This window comes from Metopolophium dirhodum, chromosome 8, assembly GCF_019925205.1.
Source record: "Metopolophium dirhodum isolate CAU chromosome 8, ASM1992520v1, whole genome shotgun sequence".
NCBI classification, from domain to species: Eukaryota; Metazoa; Arthropoda; class Insecta; order Hemiptera; family Aphididae; genus Metopolophium; species Metopolophium dirhodum.
In genome coordinates, this window is record NC_083567.1 from 25,800,252 (window position 1) to 25,822,591 (window position 22,340).

The window sequence follows — 22,340 nt, forward strand, 5'->3', positions numbered from 1 at the left end:
CATCATTTTTGAAAACAAAAACATGGCAATACACTACAGTGATATCTATTTATATACAGCACCTTCTACTGTTCTTCTCAACTTGCGTTGGTGGTGTAATGGTCAGCATAGTTGCCTTCCAAGCAGTTGATCCGGGTTCGATTCCCGGCCATCGCAGTAATTTTTTGCATTTTTTTCCATATCGTTAATTTTTGTATTGACACTGGAAAATGTTCAATACTTTATAGTACAAGTACTTTTTAAAGTATAATATATTTTTTGCTCTGTTTGGTACCTACAGTTTAAAACTTTAAACTTAAAATAAACACAACAATTCATCATAAATCATGAACATAACCAACTTGCAATTTCTTAAAATTAAGTAGGTGATAATAATATGAACTAATGGGGCAAGACCCCGTTCGCCCAAATATTTTAAAACTACTTTCCCTTTTTGCCCAAGAATATTATATAGCACTTTTCAGCCACATTTTCATAACACACACTTAGGAAAACACTTACTTTAAATTATATCTAACATAATAATAAATTTGTTATATTTAAATTATTTATTTAGGTAAATTAGTTTTATAAAGCCATTTAGCATTACCCGGAGAGTATCACGAGGAGGGAGCTTTTATTACCCTCCAAAAATGTATTGTGTTTGTTAATTGCACATTTATATAATTTTTATATAATGTAAGTAAGTTTTTATCAAAAATATAAATCGTCAAAATATTATTACCTATTTGTTAGTATTGTAGTATTAGATAGAATAGTTAAATGACACTGATTTAATCAAACCATAACGATTAATTGTTTCTGTTTGGATTCCTGCTGTATTTTTTCCTCATTTTTTCGCTGTCGATCTATAATTTTTTTATCTTTGGGACACCTTTGTAAATGAATACTATTTAATGTAGACCTCGGTTTGAATTTCATTTATAACACTTAACCAGGCACTTATTGGTGGAGAAATATGATTAAAACTTTTGTTAAAAAAAGAATGAAAAGATTCACACGCGTTGGTTGTTCTTATTAATTCCGACGTATTAGATGCCCAAATACTCGGTGGAAATAAACTATCTTCAGATATGTAAGTATCGGTTAAATAGTCACAGTAATTTGTTAATTTGTCATTTACTGGACAGTCAGATAGTAGCTCGAATATTTCTCCACCATGATTGAGTTAAGTGAAACCGGCATCCAATTATTGTTGTATTCGGCCAGACATTTTCTATAGCTTTATGAATAGCTAATTCAAAATCAACTTTATATATATATATACTATTATATACTTATATAGTTTCCAAATATTATAAAGATAAGATTAAAATATTGAGCGGCCCATTGTAGATATAGTGTTTCTCAAAGTTTGTATTATAAAAATGTGGCTGAAAAGTGCTATATAATATTCTTGGGCAAAAAGGGAAAGCAGTTTTAAAATATTTGGTCGAAAAGCGAAAGGTCATTTTTGGGCGAAAAGAGTACCGCCCAACTAATGAACTATGAAGTATGGGCAACAATGATTTTCCCGGTAGGCCCTATCCTGTGTTGATGTATGGGGGCCCTAAGACCATTTATCAAGTACTGAACCTTGTGTAATGAAGATTGAAAATAATTTTAATAAATATGCAAATTGACTAATTTAATATTTTTAACCACTCTACAAGAAAAATACCATAATCATTTAGCTATAAACAATATTTATTTTTGTTCCCCGTATCGGCTGTATCATTGGGAATATTGAGATTTATTTTTAAATTAGATTTATAGAAAACCGTATTTAATATCGGTAGATTAAAGCTGTACTATATAATGTACCTGCAATGCGGTGGTTATATGCTTTTATAGTTTTTAAATTTTTTTTTACAAAATGTGTGGTTTTTTACGCTAATTTTGAAACTGTTTGAATTTTTTTTTTGCAGAAACCATTATTTTAGATGTTATAGTCATCCAAAGTTTGCGATTATAACACTACTTTAATGCTGCTCGGAGGAACTCGTGTTTGGTGTTTTTTCGATATTTTTTTGTACGAGCGCAGCGCTGCAGCGAGCTAGTGGCAACGTTATCACATTATGTGCTTTTTAAGAACTTTGTTTAATTCTGACTTCTGAGGCTTGCCTAAGGTGGTTTTACATACGATAAGCAAATCGGGGGATATTTTCGATTTTTTGGTCCGAGCGATATTCAATTTTAAGTATTTTTTTTTTAAATGCGCGTTACGAAAATATTTAGTTTTTGAAGTTTTCCATCAATAACTTCAAAACGAAGTTTGTTCGGGCTTTTTTTTTACATTCTTAAAAAGCATCTTATTAGATACACGTTTTGAAAAAAAAATTTTAAATCGAAAAGTTGCTAAACCAAAATCGTTCCCAAATCTGTACTAAGAGTACCTATATTACTTTTTATATATAGTTTTGTATTGTATTGTTATATCAAAATAAAATTTCGGGGCCCTTATTCAAATTACTTCCCGGTAAAAAAATATTAGACTATCCGCCACTGATAGACAAATATTGAATTATCCAATATGAAGAAACATGCAAAATACAACAAATATGCACCACGCGTTTTCGTATACAATACTATATACTAATGGATGATTAATAGGTAGTAAGTGATACTTAATGCTTATGACAGTCAAATGTTGACCGCACTTATTTCTTCTATGATGTAGGTAACAAAAAAAAATGCAAATATATTTTGTATTTAAATACCTCCACCTACTATACTGGTTATTACAAATACTAAATATATAAAAAAATGTCATCTATGGTCATAATTAAGAGTTAGGACTGAGGACTTCCAGCATTTGTATATTTGTTTTGCGCAACCACAAAAAAAGATCAGCTAACAACATCAGCATACAAACAAATTTGCTTCATATCATCAAAAATCCAAATCTGTAATTTTATGTTGCATACTTAGCTATTTTGATGATGTTTGTGAAGTTGGCCCCCCGACATTGTCCGACCGATTCGTGAAATATGTCAATATTTTGCAAATTAATTGCAAATAATTGCAAATTGGTTTTTAGAATTTGCAAATAACTCATTAACATATTATAAGCGAAAACCCGTTACGGGTGGCCAACTTTAGAATTTTCAAATTAATATTTTATTTTTGGCGAATTTTACAAGTATTTTTGCCAGCCCCCCGACTTTGTCCAATCGATTCGTGAAATATGTCAATATTTTCCAAATTAATTGCAAACAATTACAAATTAGTTTTTAGAATTTGCAAATAAAATTATATTGATATAGAAATATAAAAAAAATTGAAATTTGAAATTGTCTATAAATAGCTCAAAACAAGTCAAAATATTTTCAACATTATATATGGTGTATAAACAATGAGAATATAAACATTCAGTGAAATTTTCATGTGTCTATAGTTATTCGTTTTTGAATTACACAATAATAAGAAAATCGCTACATGAGAATTCGAGTAAATATACAATGTTGTAAAAAATTGTAGGTAGTCATTAAAAATAAAAAAAACTGAAAAAAATTGTAAACTGAAAATGTCCATTAACAGTTCAAAACTAAAAAAAAATATTTTGAAAATTTTATCCTGTATAGAAAATGCTAATATAAACAACCAGTGAAATTAATTTGCAAAGTATTGTCAGTATTGGGGGGCCAACTTCACACGCATATTTTGATGTAGGTATTATTTTTTTGCTTTTTTTTGACATATTATTTATTTATTAAACCTTGATTTATGGAGCATATTATTTTCTTTTATACAACGCTTATCAAAACTTATCAGTTCGAAAACCATTTGAAACCCTCCACGGTCTATGCATATAGTTGTTGTGAGCATTTTTGAGTGCGTATACTCGTTAAGACTTCACTGAATACGATCATGTATTGTCATTTGTCCGTGTCTTATATTACGTTGTTCTTATTTTATTTATTTTTATATTTACTAATTAAGCTACCTACTAGGAAAAAAAGTTGAGTGCATATTTTAGGGTTTTTAAGTGCGTAAGTGCTCATACATTTTGTTCTTTTTTACTGCAGTATTAAGTGGTATGACCTCTTCCTTAGTCTTAAATCATATTCTAAATGTTTATACATTACTACTATTATAATACATAATCTAGTCATAGTGAGTAGGAGTCATAGCAGCGGCAGTTATCGGTAGCATAGGGTAGTTATACACCCATTGTTAATTGTTATATTATTTTATAAAAATATAATTAATATAAAAAAAAAATTGGGCATGTGGATGTCGCTCTGCTGTACAGTAGGGTACAAGTGGGTCACTGTAATGGATGGTGTTAAATTTAAATTCAATGATATAATATAATTGTATAAGAAAAACGATTCTGATCGATGACGATCAGTCAGCCTATGGTATTACTATAAGTATATATTTGATGATATTATTGTGAATAAAGTAATTTATATATAACCTATTTACGTGGAACTTTGTTTTAAATTTTCAATCCTTAGGTATAAAAATTGAACATTTTATACATTTTTAACTACAAAATAATTATTACATTTTGTCAAAATTTGAACTTTAAATACTTATAAAAAAAAATTGTGCCTATGTATTAAATTTTCACGCATTTTTACCCAACAAATAAAATTTTATTGACAATTATAGAAAAAAAACTAAATAAAATTGAAAACTGACAATGCTAGTAAGCAGCTCAAAAAGAGTCAAAATATTTTCAAAGTTGTATGGTGTATAGGAAATGAAAATATAAACATTCAGTGGAATTTGTACGTATCTACAGTTATTCGTTTTTGAACGAAATAACAAAATAACAAAATCGTTACATGAGATATCGAGTGAATATCCAATCTTTTAAAAATATGAACTTCAAACGCTCATAAAAATTTGATTTGATTTGCTCGTAGACATTTTTTTTGTTGATAAAGATAGACAATCTTATATTACATATTTTAATCTTGGATTTAAATAGGAACATTTTTATGAATTTCTAACTCAAAATAATATGCACATTTTCGTGAAATTTACGTATTTTGTAAAATGTGACTATGGAGTTTTAATTTTTTTCATCTGTCTTTGAAACATTATACTAGGAGCCTTCTATTAAATTTTCAAGCTTTTTTTAACCAATAAATAAAATTGTATTGATATACTAAAAAAAAATGGAAACTGTCCGTAAACAGTTCAAAATATTTGGAAAATGTTACGGTGTACAGAAAATGCTAGAGATTTGTATCAGAATGCTAATATTCACTTTCCTATCAGAAGAGATACTGTTGAAGAATATCCAAGCATTTTTACTGTCCTAAAAAGTGATGACAGACACAACAATAAAAAAATAAAAAATAGGTAGAACCATGAATAACAAAGCAATGTCTACACAGTGCGGCGCATCTTGAACTTTGGATGGCAGGGTGAAAAGGTCATTTTGGGGAATTAATAATGGCATTAAAGGATTGGTTTATTATTAATTACAATGTTTACAATTTTAAATACATTTTTAGCTGTCCAAATAATGTAGATAATATATCATAGTTCTAATACATTATCTAGTCATCTGTATGCGATACTATGTTATTACAGTAGCGTAGCCAGAGGGGTGTTTAGGGTGTGGAAAGACCCCCATTGGCTGTATTTATGGAAAATAATATATGTACTATATAATTCAGATTTCTACAAAATATGATTTTATATTTTATGTTCTATTTTATACTTGATATAATTAATATGAAGATTAATTACTACAATAGGGAGTGTATAAAGCCCCCCAGACGTGATATTAAAATCCACCCTCCCCTCTAAAAACATTCTGGCTATGCATTTGTGCTATTATGTTTATGTAATTTATGATACTTTAAATTCTAATACACATAATACCCTACTATTCCAAAGCAACAGAGCCCCCGTGCAATGCACAGACTGTTTACCCAGCACTGTGTTCATCCCATGTAATTTGTCAAAACTCCCCAGTTTTTTTCTAACCTAACCTAACATTTCAATTTTCTCCAGTTGTATAAGTTGTGCAATCAATTATATTTTCACTATTTTCTACTTTATTACTAAAAACAATTCTAAAAGATATACCTAAAACACATTAAATTATTTGTATCACAACAGATGTTTTGATATAACAATAGTTTGGGTTGTTTCAGTTTTGCTTTGTAGTATTCAATATTTTGGTTAGAGCCCAAATGGCAAACTATCACATATCTGCCAAGGATCTTGTACCCCTTTTAAATTTATCTATTATAATTACAACTATAAATTGTTATTGTTATTAATGGTTTTAACTGTTTTTAATAATACAGCTATTAACTAACCATATGGTGGTGAAAATAATGCACAAAATCAAAGAATAGTAACATACTCTGCGAGTTTTATAATGTGGAATTTTAAATGTAGGTGTAGAACTGTAGAATATTTCTTAATAGTTTAAAATGTTATATACTTGCTATTTCAGGAAAATACTTATAGTAACAGTAAAAAAGTGATATGCTGTGCCATGGTAAATTAAGTTTGTTCTTAAAACATAATATTTTTTTAGTTTGATTTGTTGAGAAAAATTGCCAAAATACATATAAAAAAAACCGGTGAACAAATAGTAAAAAAGAATATGTTTTAACAAATTCTTGAATACTTAGGTTGGACCAAATCTCTGCCCAGAATAATTTTTTTCAGTACATTATATACCTAAAAACACCAGCAAATTCCTGCATTTCACTTTTTTATTTATTTTTTTTAACATTATACTAATATCACAAAAAAAAGAATTGTTAAATTTACGCTAAAAATGTTATTTATTTATTTTTTATAGATAAGAAAAGAAGTATTAAATATTAACTATAGATACCCAGAGAAAATATTTAAACATTTAAATGTACTTTAAAATTTGATTAATTGTGAGAAAATGTTAATTTTATTGCTATGATCTAATAAGATTATTTTGCACGATTTGAAAAACCAGTTAAATTTCTTTAGCCGAGAATATAAACTCTTATTTAGTAACAAAAGATCCTTCTCACCCAATTACAACCATTACTTAACTATATCAGTGATAGGTTGTTTGTTTAGGATATACAAAAATGTATGGTTATGAAAGATGAAAAAATGTAATTCATTTAAATATATTCAGTTAAAAATATTAGTATTTACAAAAACAGTCACATTACAAACAATAAAAATAATGAACTACACTGTATTAACATGTTAATCGATTAACAATTTAAGAAAATAATTTTTCACCGATTTTTTTTGTATATATATATATATATACACACACACATATATATAAATTTGTTTTTAACATTATTACAATTAAATTAAAATTGGGGGGGAGGAATTAAACTGTGGAAAACATCTGTGTCTGTTTAGCACTGTATAATAACTTATGGTAGAGTATAAATAATTCTACCCTGGAGTAAAGATACCTTATATCAATCGCTTTCAGAGGCGACTGCATTTATTTTTCTCCGTTTTTTTGTCTGTCGTGGTTTTATAACTTCTTCCTCCTAAAAGAATACATAAATCACATAAATACTTAAATGAACAAATACATTCTACAAAATGGTTGACTTACTTCACTAGACTCTTCAGAGCTGTCTGAAAGGTCTTTTATCACAGACTTAGCATTTTTTTTGTTACTATTACCAAACGTAGGAGCTGCTTTGCGACCACGTTTACCACTTGTTGAATTTCTATTGGTCGTTGGTGTATGTGGTTCATCTTCTTCGAGCAACTGAAAAAGGTTGCTAAACAACATACGCTGTGTATCTGTACATGCAGCTTGTGCAATTTGCAAAGCTTTTTGCATGCCTTCAGCGCGAAACAGTACAGGACAAGTACCCCGACTTCGAATGCGTTCCATGTGACCAAGTATTCGCTCAGCACTGGGTGGCGCAACTCCTCCTCTAGAACCTAAACCCTGTCCTGTAATATAATTAATTATATAATAACAAAAAAGCTTATAACAATCAGCTATGTATGAAAAAGTAAATTACCTTGTCCACGTTTTCGTTTGGTTGGAGACACAACTGGACATCTACTAATTAAAAGTTGAGAAACAAGATTAGCTACATTATCTCCATGTTCCAAATACCAACTAGATATCACAGATATAACAAATTGGTCATTTAAAGGTTTAATTTCTCTACATAGTATAGGTTTCAATAAATCTAAAGTGGGCCTAAAAAATAAATTAGATGATATTAATAATTAATTTTTTATGTAATGCATTTAAAATAAAATAAACTTACTTTTCTTTTTTTAGCGTGAGCAAAATACTAGTTAGGGTTTCAGGGTGATTATTGTAGTCTAATTTTGTGATATTTGATAATATCACTTTAATATCAATGTCATGGGCAGACACCAATTGCCAAAAAAAATATTGTTCCATTGTTTCCCAATCCAATGAACTAGTTGCTAATGATGGTACTGCGTCAGATCGAAACATGCTTAATTTACCTAGTAAATAATTATAAGAAATTAATTAATAAAAAAATATTTTTCAAGTGTTCAAAAAAAAAATGTTACCTTGTAAAATTAGACAAATTATTTCTTGTATTTGTGAGCCATCAATAGTAGATACCACTAAATGTAAGAAATCTTCATTTCCAACAACAATCTTTGAAAACTGATCATAAACAGCCGGGATTAACCAACAAAACATTGATGCATCATCTTCTTGGCATAACTGAAGATCACTTAATAAACATTCATTCAACTCAACTTCTTGAGTTTCACAAAATTCTTTGTATACGTGAGACTTGATACCACTTAAAATAAAACATTTAAGTTAATATTATTATCGCATTAATTTATGTTTAAATTTTAAACTTACTTAACTTTCCGATCAGCATTGTTGTTTATTAAGCTGCTCACTTGCAAATAATAGAGCAATAAATATCCAATTCTGGTTTGGTGTGTTCTCATTTCAGCTAGCAAAGAAAAAAGTTGTAACCTTCGTGAGTCTTCTTCAGCAAATTGGGTTAGACTACGGAACATAACAAATATTGGTTTTCCAATACTGTCTTCCAATGCACTATAAAATTTAATATAAAATAAAAAATGATTAGTATGTATTAAATTATATAATAAATGTATGGTTTTAAGGTATGGATAAATAAAAACAAATAATAAATTAACTAAAATTAAATTAAAGGTTTTTTAAAGATATATTTGCACAAAATATTGTATGATGTATAAAGTAATTTATTTCATGGACGTATTATAACACGTTAGTACGAGCATGGCTGTTTTTTACAATTCATAGAATAAAATATAATAAATACCACAAATTATTAAAAATATAAGTTGTATAAAATGCATATAGGTAATAAAATATTTTAAATTAATAATAATAATATATCATTTTTGTCAGTAATTATTTGAATATTTTATCAATATCTTCTACAATTATAAGCATGCTCATACTTTATTTTATACATAATATAGAAAAGTATTAAAAATAAGTCATATATAAAATGTTTCTATTTATTATTAATCAAACAATCAATGACAACAATTATATAGGTTTTAATACATTATTAAATGTATAGAATAAAGTAAATATTAAACTTTTTAGTTTTGCACAAAAAGAAAGAGGTCAAAGATCAGAGATTTTGGTCAAAAAGAGTTTTGCCTATTAGTACTATTATATTTACTCAACTGTCTCCAAATATATACTATAAATATTGTGGCGTTAGAAAAACTTAATAAACAATAATAACTTACTCATCATTAAGTACAGATGGCAAGATCTTTTCTTCGATTTGATTTTTCAATAAACACGAAATACAAGAGCCTAATGCTGCTATCATTTCTGGATATATATCATCATCCTGTACAATTAACTGAACTATTTTCTCCATAGCTTCGCATTTTCTTTCATTATCTTTTTCAAAATATAAAGTTTCAGTCTCCAGTCTCAATTCTTTAGTTAAAGTTTGCAAAGCTTCTTTATCCAAATCAAGTGGAAGTACACTTTTTTCTTTTAGTTTAACTTTCACTGAAATACAATTAATTTGAGTATTAAAACGAATATATTTTCTGAACAAATCGAAAAAGAATCTTGGCGTCAAAAGTTAGGTTTTAGTCTCTGACTAAACTAACTAATCTTTCACCAAGGATCGATTTCACATTGAATAGAGTACATATTAAATAAAGTTATCCAAATTGAATTTTCAATAATTTGGATAACCTTGTAATTTTAATTGATTAGCATACATGGGGTTGTTTTAATAGCAGGTACACTGTTATTTTCAATAATAATATTTTTCTTAGGACTTGTTTCAGTTTCTTCATCACTAAATGAGATATCATCATTTTCTGATATTAACTCATCTTTAAGTGATATAAGTAAATTATCCATTATGTCATCATTTTTAATCGGATCACCTGAAATAAAAATTGCTATATTAATTGAATTATATATTTATTATTTAATATTATACAGTATAATTATTAATTTTAGATTCTGGGCGATGAGAATAAATGTATTGTATTTACAATTATGTGTTTTTTTTTTCTGGCATTAACATTTGGTAGAGTAAAAATGTGCAATTTTTGACATCAGCTTTTTTTCTGATAGAAAAGTGAATGTAGTTGGTCCATTTAGGAGGTTAAAATTTAAATTTCCTATTAGATTTAGAAGTGTGGAGGAAGAAAAATGAAGGTACAATGGGAATTTTTAGGCAAAATCAATTTTCGAAATATTTAAATGAGCATTTTTCATGCATGGTAGTAAAATTTTCAAAATATTTTCTTGAAAATGATTGTTAATAAAATTTTACACTTAGTAAAAAAGCTTGAAAATGTAATGCAAGCGTCCTCATAAGTTTCTAGACTAACAGTTCAAAAATATTAAAGACACAAAGGCATGATTACTATATGATTTTTATATGCATTGAAACTTCAAATGTAGATTCAACTATAGACTAAATTCATCCAAATACCGAAACTTAGCAAATTATTTTTCAGTTTGAAATTAATAAATTTTTTGTTTTTTAAGCTAACATAAGAAATTTTAATAGAAGATTGCTAACAAATTTTTCTACCTTTGTCAAAAAAATAACGTTTTACGGTTCGTATCAATATTTTTTTATGAGTATCTGATTTTAAGTTTATCGTATGCCTTGATTTATCATTGAATTCAAATCTAACATATCCATTACAAGGACATACTCGTCAACTACTGTACAGTTTAGTTGTACCCACTAGTCTACCTTTTTGAACAGTGAACTTATAATATTGAAAAAAATTGATTTTTTTAGAACATTTAAGATATGCGAAGTTCTGACATATAGAATTCATTTGCAATTTCGGCATTTTATATATTTATATATTTCACCATTGTGTTTGTCGGTAAACTCAATAAATATTTAATTTTTACATCAAATTTTTTAAAAAACCAATATTACTTCAGATTATATAAAAAAATAAAATTAGTGGGCTCACATATAAATATTAAAGAGGTGAAAAAAAAGCAACATAAAATGTTAGAATTCTATGTCTTATATTTTCCAAAAAAGTAAATACTTTTAGAAATAATAAATGTCCTATAAGCTACAACATTCACTATTACGGTTTAAACTAATTAAATTATCATGAATAAGAAAAATATATTACCTTGAACAGCAGGCGGATCACAAAATTCCCGGAAAGTATTTTGTATCATGGCTCTAAGTTCACCATCTATACGAGGATTTGTAAACAAAGGAACTAATGAAGCTAACACTCTTTTATCAAGAATTTGCTTCAGTGAAACAAAAATACCATTGCGTATTCGCTCCGATTGAGCTGGATAAAAATTAGGAATAATCTGAAAATGAAAAAATAATTAATATAACAAATAAAAATATTTATTTTATAAAATAAAATGTACTATTGTAAGTGGCCCAATTTACTACTACCCACCATGAGAAACAACTTGAAGATTTCTAATGAACTAATAAATTTAATAAGAAATATAAAACATATCCAGGATACTTTAAAACTATGACATAAAATTAAGTTAATTTTTTTTAGAGTTCCATTAGTAAATTAAATAGTTGCTTTAAAAAAATAATAAGTAATACATAATATTATGCATATTATGATCACGTCTTGGAATATATTTATAAGTATAAAATTATCAAGTTAAAAAAAATTAACTGGATAACTTTCTTTTTCTCATATTTTATGTTCTGTATGGACTTAGACCATTCTTTAAAATACTACAGACTTTTCCATACAGCCACGCTGTGTTACTTCTTGTACATACATTTATTCTTGATTTTTTTATGCTTGATGATGCAAAGTTATGATAATTTGTATATTATATCTGTGCAATTTATTGACCTACTCTAACCTAACCTACCCACCATAATAATAATAGTTATAATTTTAGCAAATATAGTACAAAGAGATTGATTTTGTTTTACTCTACACATAGCAAATAGAACAGAACTATGTAACAAAAAGTAAATTCAACTCCATCTGATGCTGGACGTAAATATGGTTAAAAATATGGGGGGCCTAGATATATCAATTAGTACACATATATGCGGGGGTATACAGTATACACCAACATAAGCAAAGTTTAGGTTAGTAAGTAGTACATTTTTTTTTTTTTGAGAGGGAGCTAAGCCCTTAATGATGCCCCCCTGAATACACATATGTGCGCTGAGTGATTACCCTAAAATGATTATGAATATATCACTGGTAATAACTTAATTAGTAATACATAACAGAATGTCAGTAATACCAGAATCTACAAAAAACTCAAGCTATAAAATGTATAATTACTCGGCATAAAAAGTCCAGCAAACTGGCAGTTACTGTTGGATGAATACGTAAAGAGTTAAGCATAACTAAAATGGCTGGTTCTGTAAAAAAAAAATTATATATACATTTTTTATAATTATAATGCAAGTAATTTATGTTACTTTATATAAATGATATAATCAAGTTTTTTAAATAATTAAAATACATTTTAATGTAATATATTAAATTAAGATCTCAGTTATGGTTAAGAGGACGCTATTACATCCTCATATTTTGGCCATGTACCGGATTTTATTTACAGTTAAGTAACATTAGATAAAACTTACCTATTATCAAATTTATAAAGGATAATATAAACTGGGCCCTAAGCATAGTTATCTTTGTACTAATGTTTTAAAACATGTTATATGAATATGAATAAAAGAATTATTCAAGTATTTTTAACTAATTTTAAAATAAAAATGTGACAAAAAACTCTGTGCTCAGGTACAGTTTATATTATCTTCTACAAATTTGATAACATGTAATTTGTTTTAATATTAACTATCAAAAATTGTAGTAAGAATGCAGTGTGTAGATTTGCTGTTTGGTTTGTGAAACAGAGACAATACATTTGGGTGTAAAGCCCGGTCCAGACCAAGAAACATTTGTCGGAAACACATGTTCCTGACATTGTAGTCGACAAATATTTATGTTACTGCTTATGACGGGAAATCAGGAACATTGTCAATCACAAAAGTTTTCTTGGTTCTGGACGGGGTTTTATGCTCTTAAGTTTTTAAACAGCTGCTGATGACTTACCAATATTCATAATATTATCATGTTTTGGATCATAACAAACCCAGTCATAAAATAGAGCCATTTTGGCATTTGCCAAAGCTATATTTGATGTACACGTGGTAATAAGCCAACCAATAACAGCCCAACGAGGTATAATGTCTGAACACAACAATTCATTTGTAGGATGTATTAGTCCAACAATAAATCGGATTAAATCACTTCTTAGAGATTGTGCTTCAGGCGTATTCAAATACTGCAAGATAATAAAAACAATATTATTTAAGAAAATAAAATAAATATTTTTTTTTACTTTGTTTTGGAACCATTCTTGATATCTTTTGTGATGACCGAATCGAACTGAAGAAGTAAAGAACACTAATTTACGTTCCATATCAGGTGTTAGTCGTGATTGTAAAAATCTTCGAGATGTTCGGGTTTCTAATATTTGAATAATACCTAAAAAATTAATTAATTAATTTTAACAACACATCCATTTTCGTTCTTATCCATAACTATTAACTACCATTTGTTAAACTTGGACTTAATGATTGAGGATTATGAAGTAAATCTTTCCACAATGTTTCAAATTCCTGTATACGTGAAACATTTTGTAATAATCTGATTAGATCTCGACCAATAACCAAGCAATCTGTGAATCGATCACGTAGTAAAGATATAGTGAACGCCACTTCTCGATTGCGTAGGGGAATTAAACTAGAATGATCTTCAATAAAACGTAAAAAAGAATACACAACAGAAGCTATCAACCAAGGAAATCTCTCTAACCATTTTCTAAAAAAAAAAAAAAACATCACATTATGAAATGTAATTAAAATGTATAATTCAATATAAAACATACCTATGGTCTTGATAAAGATCAAGGAGATATTCAATGAGTGCAATATTGGTTGTGGAAATGTCACCACCTGCTGCATTTCTCATCAAGTTCCAACAAAGGTTATCTACACCAGCAATGTTGTTGCGTACCATTTCGCGGACTAGCCACAAAAGTTGTTTGCGAGGAGGCTCTAGAAGTCGACTCCATTTTTCTAATGTAAATTGTTGTAAATGAGATATAACACTTTGCAAACCATCGCGTGATAACAAAGTTAAATCTCTATATATCTGTCAAAAGAATAAATGTAGAATTAATATAATTTTTATTAAAAAACAAATTAATACAAATAAATTGTACAATATTGTACAAATAAAAGTTGTCAACAAGTAGTTGAAAATGTGCTAAACAGACTACCTGGGCGGGTTTCTATAAAATTAGTTTTTCATTAAATATTGTACCTTCAATCAAAAGCAGCAACTAGTAGCAATTCTGAAGCATCTAAACACCAAAAATAGGACCTATGTCATACTCAAGGGCTATGACCTATATATTATAAATATTAAGGAGCCCATATCATAGTTTTTTTTTTTACTCAACCCCGCCAAAATTAAGAACCAGTTGTTATTTAGTATATACTTTAATTCTAGAAAAAAAAAACGAATACAAATTAAATATTTGTCTTTTAGGAATACGTAATATAATGAGACATGTACAAATATGAGTTAGGTAATGTTCAACAATTTTCTTGCACATTATAAAGTTTAAACAACAACAATAACAGTTTTGAATTACTGTGTGATAAGTATAAATTTTATTTAATGAATGAGGCGCATAATACCATAAGAATAATATTTATACAACACGCCTGTAAAAAAAAATGGAATTGAATACCCCATAGTAAATAGGTATCTGGTACACACTACAAGCATTTTCAACAATACATGGCACACAGCACACTCATACATACTTTGTCAGCGTTTTTTGTATCTAGGAGCACAGCAGTCAGCAGACCTAAACTGATGACTTCCTCTTGGCTCTTGTCCTTGCTGATGTGGCTGGTGAGCGCGTCATGGTACTCGCGATCGTTGAGGCCAGTCGTTAGGCTCTGGAGGGTCTGATAACACCGTTCGTATTTCTAAGGGATAAAACAAAATAAAGACCCGATATCGATGGATACTACGACGACGGTCAACGCACACGGCTCGCGCACACAACGTACGATATTATACGACGACGACGTGCGGGTCGTGCACACACACACGGCACGGCATTGTTATAGTATCATTGCGTACAAGAGTGCGAGCAAGGTACGGCGTGACAGAGCGGTTGATCGTCGACGACTGCGCTTACCTCTTCGATCTCGTCCTTGCGCTCGATCACCGAATATGTGAACAACTTCAGCTGCTGCTGCTGCTGGGCTGCCATGGTTCCACGGCAATACGGCTATCATCAAACAACAATATAGCGCAACACCTCTACCGCCACCATAATAATATCAACAACTCCTATCCCGCGCTATCGACGGCACACCACCCGTGTTGCTGTCGCTGCCCCGCTCACGTATCGTCGACGCGCACATGCACCAGAATTTCGGTGGCCAGACCCATGTTCCGGCTGGGGCGGTCGGTGGTCCCTGCAGACCACGATATTATGCGTCGTCTTCGATGACGTTATTATAGGTAGTCAGTAGTCACTACCTACGTGTTCGTCGCTCGGTTCGGTGACGCGCTCGCACGCGTTGCGTCTCGGCGACTGGTCCAGCAGCTGACGACACTACGAGCGACGAGTGAAGACGACTAATGAGTAATGACTACAGGTCGGCCAAGCACTAAGCAGAACTGCACAAGCGATACGTGCATGCGTGACACGATCGAGCCAAGGACGTCTTGAGAGTTGATCGTTGTCGGTCGCCGTGCGCGAACAATGCAGCAACGGTCGATCGGCGACGGTGGTTATTTATTTGTTTTGTTGTTGTTGTTGTTCTGTGGCACTCTGGCAGCAAATAGCGACCAGCGGGCAGCGGGTCGCTTCGAGACTCGGGGTAACGTTAGCTGAAACGTTTTTCGTTTATTTATGTATTTGTTTTTTTTTTCCCCGTAGGTAGTCAGTTCGAAACACGATAACGTCGCGCGCGCCCCGGACCGGACCCTTACGCGCGTGTGTAAGTGCGTGCGAGCGTGCGTGCGATAATGAATATAATAATAATAATAATAATAATAATAATAATAGTAATAATAAATAATAATAATATTATAACGTCTCCTCGGTCCTCGGCGGACGACCAGAGTGAAGGCGACGGAACTATCGAGTGGGAGAGCGGCGCGAGGAGAGAGGATTTTTGGCGTCCCACAAAAAAATTGTGTGCGCGCCTATATTATTATTACGACGGTGCCCGATATCGGCCACACCGCGTGTGGGATATTATCGTGTGTGTGTGTTGTGCGTTGTGTATGTTAATGTGATAATAAAAAAAAAAAAAAAAACCGAAATTTCGAAAGAAAGAGAAACAAACACCGCGTCGAACCGTCGGTGAGAGATAAAGAATGAGTGAGGGGGAGTGTGCTGCTTGTGATAGCGCACTGTGCCAGTGTGAACTGTGAGAGAGAGAATGTGCGCGCGCACACTTTTAACGACACTAAAAACGCGCACGTCCCGATAGCGAGTGCTGACTGGCGACTGCTGAGTGTTGAGTCTGACTGCCTGAGCGCCAAGCGGTGAGCGCCTCGACCGACGCACCAAGCTACGGTTGTTGAGCTCCGGCCGCGGCGGCCGAATCGCCGAATAGAGACGGACGACAACGATACGACATACGACGTATGTTCCGCCGCCGCCAATGTTCAATCATTATAGAGGCTCTATGCTTGTACTACGCAAACGTACGTGTGTTGTAGTACGACGTTACACGCGGCTATGCCTTCCCATGTTGCTGCCTGTATTATATTGTAGCCGTCGTAATTTTCTTTTCTTCTGCCCTCAATATTTGTTCGAACGTTCTGTTTCTGATTATTTCTGTATTCCTCCCCACCCAGGTCGATAAAACAAGAAATATCGTAATCATTTTTTGTTTATGAAAAAACCGCATATAACCTACACAACTAATATAATTTTTCTTTTCTGTCTTATGGCAGTCACAAGTCGCAACGTTACCTGCCCTACCAGAGGTGTGCTCAAGGATTTTGAATGGGAATGATTTAAAAAATAATTAGCATGATCTAAAATTGAGAAATACAATAATTATAATTATGTGTAAGTACATAATATTATAATATATTGTGTCCAACCGGCAACTGCCCGTACCAGTGTACCTACCACCCCTCCCTCAAAGTTTAATTCATATTTAATGATACACCCTAATAAATATTCCTGCTATATAACTAGCTGTCCTACTAATTTCTATATAGTTAAGTATCGACGTACCGTCGTAGGAAAGTTAAGGGTTTAATAATATAGTTAAATTTAGTTACTTTATTTGTATTGTCGCAATGTCGCCGACATGCGACATATCCACGTATGGATTTTAGGCGGCGAGTGGAGTGAGAGCGTAGCTCACTCTATCGGGTGACCGATCGGCTTTATTACGGCACCTCCACCTTACACTTCTCCCAAAAGTCGCTCCGTCAAACCGGTGTGTGTGTGTAAGGGGCATGCTGTCATGCACTCAAAGTCGACTACAGTAAAGTTTACAGTCGAGTCACCTCCCCGTCAGTCGTCAGTCAATATAATTTTGATACCACTCAACGGACTCAAGTATCATTGCTGCTGTGCCCTCCGAGTAGTGAGCACCTAGTAGGTACCTAAACACTTCTCAGGGTAATCGGAAATAAATCCACATAGCAAATACTTATATTTTATAACTATAGGTACCAGGTACCTACATCTTGAAATACTCATAAATCGCTTTAAAATTAAAATATAATAAAAAGCCGATGGTATTGCCTAGATAATAATCTTACATTTAAATTGTACAAGAGGTCAATTCACTCTAATTTGTAATACCTAACTAACGTGATCTACTGAGCGTACGATTTTTCGCTTTTTAAAATTAGTATTTATCTTAATTATATATAAAATTACTTAAATATTTATATACTATATTACTGTGGAAATGTTTTTGTTGATACACATAGTATATTATTTATCGTTTCCACTTCATCAAATGGACAACTTTTCATGAATAGATCGAATTCGTATTCGAGTAATTATACTGTTTCCGATCAGACATTTAAGTTACATTATAATAAATAAATATTAAATATGTTTGACAATTAAAAGTATCCAATTGATACTTTAATTTTACAGTAAAATCTAGGCAAATTTGTTACTTGGAGCCGTAAAAATTACCTCCCACTAAATATAAATAATTGTAGTGTTATTACTTTTTCTCGTCTATAGATAATGTTATTAGGTACTTATAATCATAAAATTGATAATTTTAATATATTACATATTATTATATTAATCTTCAGTTTAAAATCATTTAAGATGTTAGGATTCATAACCAAGAAAACGATTAATTTTAAAAATATTAACTTATTTAAAACATTAGGTATATTATATAATTTCACTGTTATATCTGTAAAATTGAGATTCTACTTTGGTACTGTACTATTATTGCTAAAGGGTGCCTCCCCTTTTATAATTAAATAAATATTTATATAGCAATATAATTGAATATAATATGTACCTATTTATCAATATTATAATATAATAATATTATTATTATTATCATTCTATTTTTATATTTTTTTATTATTATTAATTATTATTTTTGACAGTTGTATCCAACAGTTAGGTACCAGCTTTGGAGATTTTTTTTCTTAGATTCCTTCTCAGAACCCAGATACTTCAGTTATAGAGTAAAATATATAGGGAATGATACTCCACTGTTTTAAGTATTATATGTAAGATAGTAAGATACTAAGATGTACCATTTACAGTCTTGGGTAGTATTCCGAATACTTATAGAATACTATTTCCAAAAGCATTTTGTGATATATTCGGAATACTTTTATAGTATGAAAATTAAATTGTTTGATTTGCATGTTATTCCCTTGCATTTGATTTAAAACAAAAATACAAAATTTATATTTTATGAGTTAGAAATTTGGAATCAGTAATATCTATTAATATCATACAATATCAAAATTATAACTGGTATCGTTTCATATGTTTATCAAAAATATTTTTAAGTATTCGAAATACTTGTATAGTATTCCAAATACTTTATTCGGAATATTATATTTATCAAGTATTCGTCATTCGAATACATATTCGGAATACTATTTTTCATAAGTATTCAAGTATTTATTCCAAATGCTTTTCAAAAGTATTTTACCCAAGACTGACCATTTATGATTTGCCTCTTATTCCCTCTCATTATTAAGAAGCCTCTAGCAACAGCTGCCTAATGGGAAGCATCACGTATACTCGTATTTGATGAATGATGATTATTTGATTAAGTAATACACGTCATATACGATGATATACCTGTTACACCTGCAGACTGTAGTCTTATAAAGAATATTATTTTTTTTGTATTCAGAATACGATTTCAATACTTCATCATAGAAGTGTTCAGAATATATAAATATTCATAAAAAGAATTCTTAATATTTTATTCAAACAAAACTCTTCATACTGATTCACGTTCATTAGCGCAAATAAGTGAGGCCTGTTGTCAATATTATAAGGAGGACTTCAACCCATAGGCGTTCAAAAAGAGGAAAAATGGTCACTCTGGCTTTTTAAAATTAGATAATACAAGAGATAGAAATATTTTCACTATATTATAAATTATATTCGGAATAAATATTTAAGCTTACCCCCCCCCCCCGGCCTTAAAAATATCACTAGACTATGTTTCAGTCCATCAGGTTCTTACTACTTTGCACCTATATAATATATAATATTTTATAAAATAAGTAAGAACATAATATACATTTATTCAGTATTTTGTGTACTACCTACGTTGTATTTAATATTATTTTATGTTTATTATTTACAAATTATTTTTTGAAAATAGAGTTTTAAATGTCGAGGTGTTTTAGATTAAGGTATAAAATATTAAAAACCAAATTCGAGACCGGATCATTTAATATTTTCACAGATGCAAACTTTATTCACATGTGAAAAGTCATGCATGAATATAAAATACAAAATCACTTATTCCGGAATACCTATTGCCTTAAAATAACGTCACCTGTCTACATGGGTAGAAATCTATTAAAATGTCAAGGGGCTATAATTGTTAACATCAATGTGATCTGTGGTTTCGATCTCATACATCCAAACCCCCTCCGATTTCCACCAATGCCTGTCAAGGCTCAAGAATGAAGACATTTGTCGTAATTAACAATAGTAAGTGGATATTATAAATAATTATAATTACCTACCGGTTACCCTAACCCAACCGATTCCTGCATTTTGCAAGGAAAGGTAGGTATGCTGTTTTAAATATTGCCCATTTGGCCAGCAATTACTGGCCAATAATTTATAAACGATGTTATAGGTCGAAAAATTAGCTGTCAGGCGCAAGGTCATCGTTTCATTTTAGGATTGAAGATGGTTGTATGGACACTCCAAGTTTATAACAACGACTCAGCGTCTCAGCAATCAGCATCCACGGTATTCTTAATTCTTATATAATATCAATACTAATTAGTAATTATTAAGATTTATGTTTTTTCTACCCACTGGTAAGTCAGCCTAATTTTGCCGCAAATGAACGTTTATTTGGAATGAAGTAATGATGTGCATTGTGACAAGCCAACGAAAATGTGTAGCTATAGACATAATATTTTATTGTTATTTCTTTATGTAGGTACGTCTGTACGCTATACCTAATTACCTAAATAATTTAACTATAATATCTGTTATTGTTGCACAATATATTAAACTTATTTCGTTCAAAGCCAAATGGCGTTAATTACAGAAAAATTTATATTTAGATAATAATATGTTGAACTTTTATTGAAACATACAACTGTAAAATATGTAGGTTACCATATTAGTTGGATGAAAATTTAAAATCATTCGTAGGTATAGTATCATTATTAAAGTATGAAACAGCAGCCGTTATACATTTTAGAACACTGCATGCATAGGCAACGGCGCAACGCGTTAAAAATAAAATATACATCATAAAAACTAGAAAGTTCTATTGTAATTATTAATTTGTAATCGCAAAATATTTAATATTTATATTAGTGTTACGATTAAATAGCATTAAACACAAACTATAATAACAAAGACAACAATGATTAAATAAATTAAGATGGTTTATACAATTATTATATTGTGGAATATACCTGTATAGAATCAATAAATAAACTATACACGTACCTATAGGTATATACATGTTTCATAACATTACATGGTACCTACACCGCTATTATCGGCATAAATAAACGTGTTATGAATTATGTTCAAGCATTACACATTTACACATTGTGGCTTACCTATAAGTTATAATTTATATAGTTTACCTAGCTACAGGTATAGGTACGAATATTGGTACTTAACCTACCAATGTTAACAATCAATTATTGTATTAGTCAATATTCCTTATTAATGCATTGATTTTTCTCAAACGTATAGTGTTTTAAATTGTTTTTTAAAATTGTTAAGTGTTTTAAGCAATGAAATCTTAATTACATAGCAATATATACTTTCGGACGATGTTTCTACGAAGTCCTATTATTTTTTTCTACTAAAATAAAAGTGCCTACATTATTATCACTACCGAAATACATCAAACGCAGTTATTCAATATTTCAATTAGATAGGTACGTACCGAATGAAAATTTCTTCAATTATCAAAACATCATTGGTCTAATATAGTAATATGTGAGTATAAACTTATAACATTTTCTATTGGGTATCGATATTTAATTTTCATAACAACCATGTCTTTGATTAATTCAATAACTGTAGGTTTATTAATATAAGCACAAGTATTATGCCTAGAGGCTAAAATCTAACAGTAACTTATGTTAAATAGTTGGAGATTATATTG

The 22,340-nt window shown here is 30.2% G+C and overlaps 1 protein-coding gene and 1 non-coding gene across 3 annotated transcripts; one reads left to right on the plus strand and one right to left on the minus strand.

Annotated features, from left to right (window-relative positions):
• Window positions 1–63: 63 nt before the first annotated feature.
• On the minus strand, window positions 64–16,868 carry LOC132951177 (integrator complex subunit 3). 2 transcript variants are annotated; one of them, XM_061022935.1, is made up of 17 exons: window positions 15,677–16,868; window positions 15,294–15,461; window positions 14,348–14,613; window positions 14,012–14,280; window positions 13,799–13,944; window positions 13,510–13,741; window positions 12,730–12,809; window positions 11,572–11,764; window positions 10,171–10,341; window positions 9,679–9,952; window positions 8,786–8,986; window positions 8,479–8,720; window positions 8,202–8,409; window positions 7,947–8,131; window positions 7,526–7,875; window positions 7,377–7,457; window positions 64–202 (listed from the first exon to the last, which is right to left on the minus strand). In XM_061022935.1, the coding sequence occupies exons 1-16, from the start codon at window positions 15,749–15,751 to the stop codon at window positions 7,383–7,385; spliced, it is 3,135 nt and encodes a 1,044-aa protein (XP_060878918.1). In that variant the 5' UTR covers window positions 15,752–16,868; the 3' UTR covers window positions 64–202; window positions 7,377–7,382. The 2 variants fall into 2 exon arrangements, with proteins under 2 accessions (XP_060878918.1, XP_060878917.1); XM_061022934.1 differs by lacking the exon at window positions 64–202 and having other exon boundaries at window positions 7,058–7,457.
• On the plus strand, window positions 85–156 carry Trnag-ucc (transfer RNA glycine (anticodon UCC)). Its single transcript has one exon. It is a non-coding gene; the product is annotated as a tRNA-Gly (tRNA).
• Window positions 16,869–22,340: the final 5,472 nt, after the last annotated feature.

Bases quoted from the DNA above. Each gene is read 5' to 3' on its own strand.
- LOC132951177 (XM_061022935.1), bottom strand. From the start codon at position 15,751: ATGGCAGCCCAGCAGCAGCAGCAGCTGAAGTTGTTCACATATTCGGTG. The intron at 10,342-11,571 runs GTAATATATTTT...TTTTTATTTCAG, and splicing joins TGATCCGCCTGCTGTTCAAG to GTGATCCGATTAAAAATGAT. The intron at 7,458-7,525 runs GTAAGTCAACCA...GTATTCTTTTAG, and splicing joins GCTCTGAAGAGTCTAGTGAA to GAGGAAGAAGTTATAAAACC.